The 11,590-nt window shown below is 38.1% G+C and overlaps 1 protein-coding gene across 2 annotated transcripts in view; it reads right to left on the reverse strand.

Annotated features, from left to right (window-relative positions):
- Positions 1-11,590, reverse strand: part of LOC125060347 — a 39,311-nt gene that overhangs the window by 762 nt on the left and 26,959 nt on the right. For both annotated transcript variants that reach the window (XM_047665336.1, XM_047665257.1), the window contains 17 exons: positions 11,371-11,482; positions 11,001-11,128; positions 10,616-10,666; positions 10,276-10,384; positions 9,673-9,806; positions 9,222-9,272; positions 9,037-9,148; positions 8,424-8,554; positions 8,304-8,354; positions 2,366-3,070; positions 2,140-2,283; positions 1,945-2,072; positions 1,711-1,824; positions 1,529-1,587; positions 1,186-1,295; positions 453-582; positions 45-135 (listed from right to left, as the gene is read on the reverse strand). In XM_047665336.1, coding sequence (XP_047521292.1) covers positions 45-135; positions 453-582; positions 1,186-1,295; positions 1,529-1,587; positions 1,711-1,824; positions 1,945-2,072; positions 2,140-2,283; positions 2,366-3,070; positions 8,304-8,354; positions 8,424-8,554; positions 9,037-9,148; positions 9,222-9,272; positions 9,673-9,806; positions 10,276-10,384; positions 10,616-10,666; positions 11,001-11,128; positions 11,371-11,482 — 2,360 coding nt within the window. The remainder of the gene's footprint in view (positions 1-44; positions 136-452; positions 583-1,185; positions 1,296-1,528; positions 1,588-1,710; positions 1,825-1,944; positions 2,073-2,139; positions 2,284-2,365; positions 3,071-8,303; positions 8,355-8,423; positions 8,555-9,036; positions 9,149-9,221; positions 9,273-9,672; positions 9,807-10,275; positions 10,385-10,615; positions 10,667-11,000; positions 11,129-11,370; positions 11,483-11,590) is intronic.

Below are 11,590 nucleotides of genomic sequence, written 5' to 3' on the forward strand. Positions count from 1 at the left end.
TTCGATAGATTGCAAAGCAACACTAATAATAACACGTATATTACTTGATACTTCGTGTAGTGATGCACGGCGCCGTCAGCGTATACCACGCAACAGTGCTTCGACGGATGCAGTGCCGCCGGAAGCACGTTACATCTGTGCGCGTTAATCTATTATTAATATCCGCTAAACGTTCAATTCATAGTTTTCAACTTATTGGGCCTTATTAATAAACACAGATTAAAGTTTAATAATAGTCTATTTTTCCTTATATATATAAAATACAATTACTAATATGGATAATGAGGTGCTGCGAAGTAACCATGATGGTATTTTTTATGTGCACAAACTTGTGACTTGAACGTTTAACAACATAAAAATATATTTTAATCATATTTCAAAAAACCCGACGCAAATGGTTTACAAATTAGCGTGTAGTATTATTACAGTAGTTACAAATAACAAGTACTAACTTGTGCGTGGTGCGTGCTAGCCAGGTAAGTTCTCCTTCGTAGAGGCCAGCGGGAACGGCCCCGCTGGGCACCGCCCCACACGCGCTAACCACCCACACTGGGCCTGCAGAACCCCACGATGGAACCCATTCTGTAACAAATAGGCTAGTTTATAACGCAAAGGGTAAGAAAAACTTCTAATCTTGACAACCACCAACGATATTACCAACAACCATTATAGCAAATGTACTCACAAAACCTACATATCATCACATAAACTACATTATTAATGATAATTTGACGACTCATTGGTCTAGAGGTTAGTACCCCTGACTGCGAATCCATGGGTCCCAGGTTCGATCCCCGGCTGAGACGAACATCGATGTGATGAGCATTGCCTAGTACCCATAACACAAGCTTCACCAGCTTAGCATGGGACTAGGTCAATTGGTGTGAATTGTCTTTAAAAAAATGCATTGATATTATTTTACACCCAGTGTAACAATGTTTGCTCAGTTCTGCACAAGAACTAGAAATATTTGTTTTGAAACCTATCCAAGTTTCGGGAAGACAGAATGTAAGTTGTTATTATTTTTTTAAGTAGATTGTTAGTAGTTTAAGGTAGTATGTAAGTAACCTATAATCAAATTGCTTAGCATGTATGCTGTTATTAAATAAAATAAAATAAATGTTAGGTGAAACATTGCACAACCTTTACGGAGTAATTCACTTTTTCTTCCGCCCAGTCACTTACCAGATATAATTTTCTTGTGTTTTTGTTCCCAGCACCCCTTCAAATGCGTGTTATATTTCTGCCAATCCTCTGCGTATTCTTGTATCTTCCTCTTGAAGTGATTCCATCGCCTATACAATACGACATTGAAACTATATTTTCCATTTGCGACTTAACGTTCTTAGAATTATCATGAACTTAACGATTTCTACACTAACACTGAACAAAAGCTCAGTAATTTTGCTAAGTCTGATTTCATATCAAGGATAAAAAACAAGATACTTTTTGCTAAAAGACTGCTTACAGAAAGTGATTTTTTGTAATTAAAACAAAAAGAAATTCAACTTAGTATCTTAATACGTACACTTGAGTTAACGTGGAGTCGGTATCCGACTGATGTTGTAATGAATCCGTTTCTTTAATCTAAACAAAAAAACATAACGTTAAGTATCAAAATTCTAGAATAATCCACGTAAAATGAAAATCAACATTGTTAATAAAATTTAAAGAGACTACTAAACGTAAGCTAGAAAAAACATCACTCACCACAAGTGTTAACCACACAGTCCATTTGTTGAACATGTCGATGATCTCCAACATTTCCTGCTGACACTCAACATACACATTTGTCTTTACTGTGCCTCGAGTAGGGGACACGATCTGCAAACAATCCACTCAGTATGTTACAATATATAGAATTCAAATTAACTCAACATATTTTTTTTTACTGTAACGTAATAGAAAATCTTAATCGCAATATCCTAGGAATATTATCCGCACCTGTTTATCTCTGTATCTTAAAGCCAAACGCAGAGTCAACTGGCGACTAAATTTGTTGTACTGTCGCCATTGAAGCGCTTCAGTCGCTACTCTTCGTTGAAAACCTCTCCAGCTTTCGTCGGATTGTCCTGCATTATTAAATATTAGCAACATGAATATATACTTATTTTAATATGTGATCTGTATCTACAATACCTGGGGATTCAGCAGACTGCTGAAAGGCCAGCGCTCGGTCAAAGTTCTCCTGAATCCAGTCTCTCCAGGCTTGTACGTTCCACATGAGGCTCACCAACATGGCGTGCCAGTCACTCATCTGCTCAGTGCTCACTATAGGCGCCCCTGTTCAACATTATAACTTTTACGCTTATTTATAACTTTTACGCCATTTAGTTACATCACACGGCAAACAAATTTAACTCACTGCAATATGATTCCCTTTGCTCTAGCGTTGGATTCCGTGGTCGCGTGGGTTGGACTGGTGGATGTGGGACGTTCGGCGTACAGACCTCCGCGTACATTGTCGTTGGAGAGTTCCAAAAACGTGGCGAAGCTACGTCCATTTCCGGCGGGTCCGAATCGAGGCCCTGACCGCTCTGTGGAGTATAGAACGAAGAGGACGTGTCAGTCTCTCTTATGGGAGTCGGCGACCTGTTTCTAAGCTCTTGGGTTATCGTTTCGCCAAATCGTTCACCGAAGGAGCGGTTGGTCGAGAGTGGTGATCTAGACTCGCGGCTCCGTGAGATGTGCAGAGACCCTGCTTCAGGACTAGGTCGCTCCGGGCTGTAGACAAGTGAGCGTCGGCGAGGATAGGCAGGCGAGTAAAATAAATACGAGGTGGTTGTGTAGCGACCGCACTCGTCCGTCGGTCGCGTGGCCGGACATGGCCTCGGAGTCCGGTCGACCTTAGTGGGGCATGGGCCGATGCTGATCTCGAGACCTTCGGCGTAAGCACGGGAAGAACCAGGGGTCGCATGGATTGGACCGGGTGCAAGGTCAGACAGTGCTTGCGTAGAGATGTGGCGGGAACAAGAGCAACATGGCCGCGCCACACGCCGCAGGATTTCGTCGCACCACAACTCGCATTGCACGAATACGTTCTTCATACACTTGCACACTTGAATTATTTCTGGAATCGCAAAAAGAATTGACATATTTGATCCCTGTAAAGGTCGATTCACATATATCAGTGAAGGCACAGTTCCGTCAACGTGTCCGCTCAGTTCAGTATCAGTGATACAGTATTGCGTCAGTCATTCAATTCACACATGTCAGTACTCAGGGTCCGTTTTTAAGTAACGTCATTATGGCTCTGATCAATACTACGGAGCTACCAATGATGAATGAATGCTTTATACGAAGAAGAAGAGCAGCATCAAGGAAAAAAGAAAATGGGTGCATGAAGCCTGACAATTAAGAGAGACGGAAGGAGAATTCATCACAAAGAATTAGTTAAAGATGAAAGAAAATATTTTAAAATGTCAGAGAGCTGCTTCAATATTGTTTATTCTTCTGCAATAAACAAAATGTAACAAATAACAACGCGGCGTCAGTGATCCGACAAAAAATATCGTTGTCAACAAATCCGTCCGTGATTGCCGGTGTCGGCACTGACACTGAGAGCACTGTGTCGTCACTGACACTGACAAGTGGGGATGCGTTCATAGAGACTGTATGAAAGAATATTTAGCACTGTGCCGGTACTGTGTCGGAACTGTGGCTTCACTGATATATGTGAATCGACCTTAAGTCCTTATTTTTATTATATTGTGGTTCATTTACAACCTAACGAGAAGATAACTAATGTAGCAAAAATAATTTATTTATTTATTTATTTATTTAATAACAGCACAATGGCCAAACTTAGACTAAAAAACACAATAAACAATACAATAAAATACAATTAAGATTTACAACACAGGGTAGCATTACCCCCTTATCGACTCCAGGTACACTCTGAAAGCACAGTATACCACCCCCATAAGCTTCCCAAACAGGTCGCTCTCCGGTGAAGAGTCGAGAAACCCATTAAGCAGTGAGAGTAGCCGGGGAATGGGCGCTTGTTGTCGCTGGACAGTGCGAGCCGAACGCACAGCGAAAAGGTTATGTTTCCGGCAGCGGTAATATTTGTCCGGGACGTATAGCCTCATGATCTCTTCCAGCAAGTATGCGCTTTCCGTTTCATTCTTAATTACACTCAAACCAAACCTGACCACCGAGAAATCCCTACGAAGCTCTAATGAATTATACCCTAACACCCCCATCAAGAACTTTGTAGGGTAGAGGTAAGGAAAGAAATTGTATCTTCTTTTATACAGATTTCTCAGGAACTTCTTTTGAACTCGTTCAATCATATCCCCATAATACCTTTCATAAGGGGACCATATGACGCAGCTGGTTTCGAGAATTGGCCTTACTAATGATGAATATAGCACCCTAGTGGCAGTGTCCGTCAGACCAACCGAATTTCGCAGAACAAACCCTAATCTCCTAAAAGCAGCATCCGTAATCGTCCGAATATGCTCCGCAAATGAAAGATCGGGCACGAAAAGGACACCCAAGTCGCGGACTCTGTCTACGCGCCTAATAACTTTCGATCCTATGCCATAGTCGCAGAGTATTTTATTCGGAGAGGCGCTAAAGGTCATCACTTCACATTTGTCATAGTTGAATTGGAGTTTATTTAATTCACTCCAATGCAGCAGTTCATCCAAATCAAGTTGCATACACAGACGATCATTGTCAGTCTCAATTATATAAGACCTTAACGTCGTCAGCAAATAATAGTATTTTGGAATATTTGATAACGCTTGGAAGGTCGTTAATCATTATTAAAAATAGCAACGGTCCCAGGTTTGAACCCTGGCTAATACCAGAAATTGTTGGATAAGGCTGCGAAATATATTGACCATATTTAACATATTGGTTACGATTTGATAGGTAACTAGAAAAAAACTTAAGCAGAACAGGTCCACACCCAATTGCGGCCAGCTTTTGGAGAAGAATGTCGTTGTCTACTCGATCAAACGCTTTGTGGAAATCCAAATACACTACATCCACCTGACACCGCCTATCAATTTCACGCGATACCATGTCAGCCAAAGTCAATAGATTAGTATTAACTGATCTGCGTGGAAGAAACGCGTGCTGGCAAGGAGTGATGTGGGGAATGCATTTAGGCAACATTAATGAGTGTAAGGACATTTCAAACACCTTCGCCAGCGTACACAGAATCGCGATAGGCCTGTAGTTTTCAGCTCTGCTTCTACAATCAGCTTTAGGAACTGGGGTCACGCGGGATGTCTTCCATAAAGTTGGGTAGACCCCTGAATATAAAATAATATTGAAAATATGCGATATAGGCAATATTAAATATTCTGCCAGTCCTTTAATTATATAAGCCGGAATCATATCTGGACCCGGAGGTGTATTCGATTTTAGTTTATTTACACTACGCATAATAACTTCTGTTTCGAAATTTTTGATATCAAAATGATTAGAGTATGCTTTTGGATTATGATTGGCAGTTTCTGGAATTAGTTTCGGGTGATCTGCCAGAAATACCGATTTAAAGTGACTAGCAAATGCCTCTGCCGCGTCACAACCATAATATTCAACATCATTATAAGAAATTGCAGACTCTTTAGCTTTTGGGTTTCTAAGAGAACGAATATATTGCCAAAATTGCGTAGGTTTATTAACCAAATTTAATGAGATGGTATGTAAATAGTTAATGTTAGCTTTGCGAATGTCGTTCTTAATGATTGACCTAAGACGTTTAAATTCTAAACACGCGTTATTATCATTAAGAAATTTCCACTGCCAATGGAGCTGCGCTTTAGTTCTTAATTTAGCGATGATTTCATTATTAAAATATACAGGGTAGACCCTTTGTTTAGTTAACTTTCGAATTTTTCTAGGAAAACATTGATCAAAAGAGCTATATAGAATGCTATTAAAATGTTCCACCGCTTCGTCGACATCATCAATAGCAAGTAATTCTCTCCAGTCTACGTCCTCAAGAATATAAAATAATGACAAAAAATTTCCTTTATTAAAGTTCCATTCATTTACGTTAGTAATATTCGATGGTTCACGGGTTTGCGCAGGCTGGTAAAAATTGTAATTAAGAGTTACTTTTAAGGGTGGATGATGAGCGTCAATTCGGGATAACTCATCACCTGAATCTACCGCTACCACATTCACACTGCTGTAACTCGACTCTTCACCGGTAAGGACTGCATCTAATACCCTGCCGTTCTTATTCAATATTTTATTGAACTGAGTTAAGCCCATTTCAGCAAGGAAACAGTTAAAATTCATTATACAACTTTCACTACAGCTATAAAAATTGAAATCTCCTAATATTAAAATCTTATTGCTATTACTAACTACCTTTACAATATTACTTACATGATTAAACCAGTTTATATACAATTTTTCAGAAGTTGAAGGTGGTAAATAGACAACACAAACGTATACGTACTGGCCCATAAAACTAAACCTAGCCCAAATATCTTCAACATCGCTGCTTTCATATTCAGGTAAACGCGTCGAATGTAAGGGTGATTTTGACAAAAGCATAACACCTCCTCCACGACGCCCACGGTCTCTGCGAATAACAGACCAGTCGCCATCAATGACTTCGGCGTCACATACAGATCCATCCAGATTTGTTTCTGTTATAGCGACCAATTGAACACCGATAAGCGTTATTAGGTTCGTTCTGAATGTTAGTAATTTTGTTTTAAGGCCTCTCACGTTCTGATAATAGGCAACCAGACTTGATTTTTCATTCTTATTATATAGTGTGTTTATTAAGGGAGTCCTATTTTTCTTTTGATTTGCCACGAAAATTAGTTTTCCAAGGCTTGACGCATATTTTATCCGCCCAGCTCTCTTCCGCCATGACTAGGTTGCCACACTTGGCAGGAACTCCAATTTTAAATGATGCGTAATTTCCGCGGGCGTTAAGAGCTTCTACAGAGATATCTTTGGTCGTACAGATGTTTTCAAGGTGCTCACGAACCTGTTCAACGTTTGTCCCATATTTTAAATAAAACAAATGGTAATAACTCATTTTCTCTGAAGCCTCGAGAGTTGTTGACCCCGGCAGTGCAGTACCTCGCACAAGATAACGAGTGCTCAACCGTCGACGATTGACCGGCAATTTTACCTCCGTGCAGTTTACATGATTACAGGAATTCGTTGATCTCTCTGTGTTATTAGGTGATTCTATATGTCTCTTAGGAGCTGCTGGCTTGGGCAACTCCTTCACCTCATCGATGGGAGAGGTATGAGTAATTGGAGCCGTTGATGCATTTTTGCGTTTTTGCTTCCGATTTTTCTTGGTTGGTATTGGATATAGTGTAGTACTTGCCTCGCTTTGCTTATTTCTATTTGAATCAGTTAATATCGGCTGGCTGGCAGTTCCAGATACGAATAGTTTATCTTCTATGATCTTTAACCGATTATTTAATACTTCAAATGAGTTGTTTAGAAGCCTCGAAATATTATCAGTTAGAGCGAAGACTGCACGTTTAATTTCTCCAGAGACAATTTCCTCAATCATTACTCGCAATTCGGAACCCGAAAGAGATGGCAAAGTCAGCAGTTCTCGATGACGTCGCTGGTTAAAAACTATGTTATCAGTAGAAGCACGACTTGGGTAGGACATATTTAAATTGTCAAGGTTATCGTGGTTCTTACATATTGCACATATCCACGAATTACTCTCGCTAGTACCCTCCGGACTGGCCAGTGCATTGTTAACACATCTAATGTGATACTGTCGTTGGCAAACTGTACATTTTAATGATTGGTTTACACCAACTATTATATCGTTACACTCATAACAATTCATATTTCAATACCCTTTTTATGTAGATATCCCAATTTATGTAGGTAGATAATATCAACAATATTGTACCCAAGATCCAAAAGTGGGTAGACTCGGGTCCAAGAATGTTATTATTTATTCGTTATTTAAAGATTCTCCAATTCTGTCCCCTATCACGAACTCTGTAGAAATATAATATTATTACGCTGTAGATCACTAATTAGCACTTATTTATTGGTTTTTTGTTATACACAGATGTCGAACATTTTACACTTCAAAGCACTTAAATACACGTTCTTTTGAACGGATAACACTTTCACAGCATCCCGTACGCTAGGTGATAACATAAATGTACTTTAAACTATAAATCTCAAGTAAACAGATTTTAAAATGATTAAATACGCGGACCCGATATTGTTGTGACTTGGTTGCGCCTGATATTAATCCAAGTTCAAATATATAGCTTATAATTGAACTTGTTTTTACTGTTAACTTTAAGAGGGTATTTTGCTAGTCAACTTACGTGGTTGTAAGAAATGTACTGCTAAATACATCGTAGCGTCTTCAATGACATCTGTAAAGGAAAGTATACGTTAGGTCGTGGTATCTATTGCTAAATTCAATTGCAGTATGATTACGTCACCATCAATAACATTAACGAATTTTTCGGGCGTGAAGCGATGCATGATGTTTCTAAGTTTAATTTGTATCTTCCTCACGACCACCGGATCTGCACTAGCCACGCTCAGCTGATCCGCGGTTTTACTGCGTAACCTGAAACATATCTTAAGTTTAGAAAAAAGAAAAGGATGGCAGAGAGTTTATTGGCAGTTCTACTTGGTGTTTCTTATAAATGATAAATGATAAATGATTTATTTCTGTAAGTAGGTTTTTACAAACACTTTTACACGTCAAATTAATTTCAGAACTGGTAGTAAATGTAAATTAAGAAGCATTTAATTTTTTATCGCAATCGTCGTGTACGGAACAGTACATCGCAATTATGAATAAATTTTATTTTGATTTGATTCAACATATTTAAAGAATACATAAGATAGGTCTATTTTGTAATTGTGGTCTTGTTTTTATCATTTGCCATTATTTGTCGATAATTATATGTAACAGACCTCATTGTGCCTCACTACAGTGGTTCCGCTCAATAGTAAGAAATGTATCATAAACATTAATGAAAATAGTCCAGTCAGTTTGCAATATAAGTATTTATATGGTTGTACTTCTAATAACTATATACGAACATATCAGCGCCCTCTGCGTAAGTCTTCCTAATTTTCCCATGGCGTAACAAAACATTTCCGCCGTGAAGATCCATTTGTTCTATCAATACTTTGAGGGCTTCGGTTTTTTCAACTGAAAAACCAGGTAAATTTTTAGTTCCTTCCTTTGTAGAACACAAATAACCATGGTTAAAAATAATAATCACCTAGAAGCATTATGTAAGACACGAGAAGCTTCGTGGAGTCCGATATAACTCCTGTAATGAGAGATAATATAAATATAGTGTTAACTCTAACGAATTTCAAGGGACCAAGCATTTTTATTCTTTATAGGGCGGGTAGAATTAATGTATGGGTATTGGGTTAAACCAAATACATTTAACTCATTTTTACGTTATAGAGGGCTTTTCGTTACAACGAATGACGTTATAAAGATTTTACACTGTATTATGTCTTATTGTAAATTGTGCCCCCGTTTTTTGAAGTCGGTTTGTTAAAATTTTCATGAAAGCCAAAATTTATTGAATGCTTATATCAAGATTGTAAACAATGTAGCCCCCTGAAATTAAAATGAATTCATTTTAATTTCAGGGTAAAAGTATTTGAACTTAAAACTCGTAAAATGTTTCGATAGAAGTTGATTTAGTATATTCTTACCGTCTATTACAGGCTTGCCAGGCCCACTGCTAGTGACATTAGCCATAAGATTCTGCAGCTTCCCCTCAATCTCTGACTGCAGTGCGGCGTCAGGCCGTCTAATTTGGTCTTCAAAAGATGTCAATTGGCGTAGGCTTAATATTATAAAAATGTACTATTAACAGCCGAAACCACCTCTGTAACCTAATAGTTAAAACTCCCAAGAGCTAAGAGCCCCATTGTTCGAAGTTAATTCTAGGCGACACAATTATTGGTTCGCGTTGCAGACAGAAGATTAAAACAGGTTATAATGATCAAAGAAACGCCTTAGAAATGTTTGCACCGTCCTCCCCAATCAATTTAACACCTAAGCAATTAATTGGTTTCCTGTTTTGATCCTAAAATTATTCAATTGGTTTAGTTGGATATCATTTCAAGTAATGCAAGGTATAAAGATTAATGCTAAAACTAAGTTTTATCAAGAAGATAAATTAGTCAACTTTACGTGTTTCAATTTCACGACAACGTATACGTTCATACCAACGACGTACGTACCGCAACGTTACGTCACGTTAACGTTTTTATGGGCTATTTAAAGCATAAAGATGTATTGAAATCACTCACTAAGCCGCCGCATCCTTGTACGATTTGGGAATGTTTCCCTCGATAAGTAGACTGTCCCCGGCCGCCTCCATTTCGTTTAATAATGTTACATAGGCCTCAATTTGCTCATCTTAAAGATCAATGCTTTATATCAGTAGCATAATTAAATTACATTATAATTTGATAGAAAAAGTTTAATTTCAAACCTAAACGGGAATTTCTATATTATATTTTATAATACATTCTACGGAATATCCAATGCGCAATAAAATTTCGTGGATAAAATTAAATGTATAAAAAAAGGTTACCAATAATTAGCATTGTTTATTTATAATGGCAATTTGCTAAACAAACGTTGTACCTGGTTTTGTAACATGAGCCGATAGATAGTCAGATGCTTCTTTGCTGTGATCTGTAATGAAGGATTATCTATTGTATGTATCCACAAAGTCAAAAATTATTATTTGTTATAAGAAGAAAATTATTTTTTACTTGTATCTATGATGATGAAACTCGATACTACCGATATAGGAACAATTAGCTCAAATGTCGTCTATATACACCAAGTATTGCGGCAATCCCTTGATCTCCCTTCAAATAGAACTCATGTTTGTGTCACTTGCATTGATAATAATCATTTCTATGAAGGCTTGTTTTGCCTTGATTTGTTAACCCAAATTTCTTGGGTAAAACAATTCAAGGGTTCATCAGCTAAGTTATAAGGGTAAGCTTGCATTAAAAACTACCTTTCATTGCAGAAGTGAGTTTCCGAGCCATCGATCGGCAGCGAATCATATCGTCTAGCTTTTTGGACAGAAAGTATGAAACTTCCGCACACGGCTCCGGAACATCCAGGGAGGATGCTTTCTTTAATCTGGAAATTGCAAAAAAGACTATTGATTATTGAAGTACAAATAATTATATTTATATGAACTTTGAAATGGGAGATTGAAACCTTAATATAAATTGTACCACTACTATACTTGTTAATTAATATAAAATGGCGTACCTAAATACCATTTTCATATAGATTTCATAGCCTTCAACACAAACCATATTTTAACGAGTTATAATATGAAAAATTGTAAAATTGTAGAAAACAAGTAGAATAAAAACCTTTGCGCTGCAAAGAAATACGTCTCGGCAGCGCCGTCGACTTCGATGAGTATTTCGTTGCCACGTTTCTGCATTTCCGATATTAAAGCTTCACGAACCAAAGCTTTGTAGCCTGCAAATAAATCGTACGGTGAGCAAGGACAAGTCTCCGCTGCTACCGCATCGGATCTTCTTGAGCGAGTATTGTTGGCAGTTGGCACCGTTGGGTTTTAGTGGGTAT

Source organism: Pieris napi, chromosome 1, assembly GCF_905475465.1.
Source record: "Pieris napi chromosome 1, ilPieNapi1.2, whole genome shotgun sequence".
In the NCBI taxonomy this organism is placed as follows: domain Eukaryota; kingdom Metazoa; phylum Arthropoda; class Insecta; order Lepidoptera; family Pieridae; genus Pieris; species Pieris napi.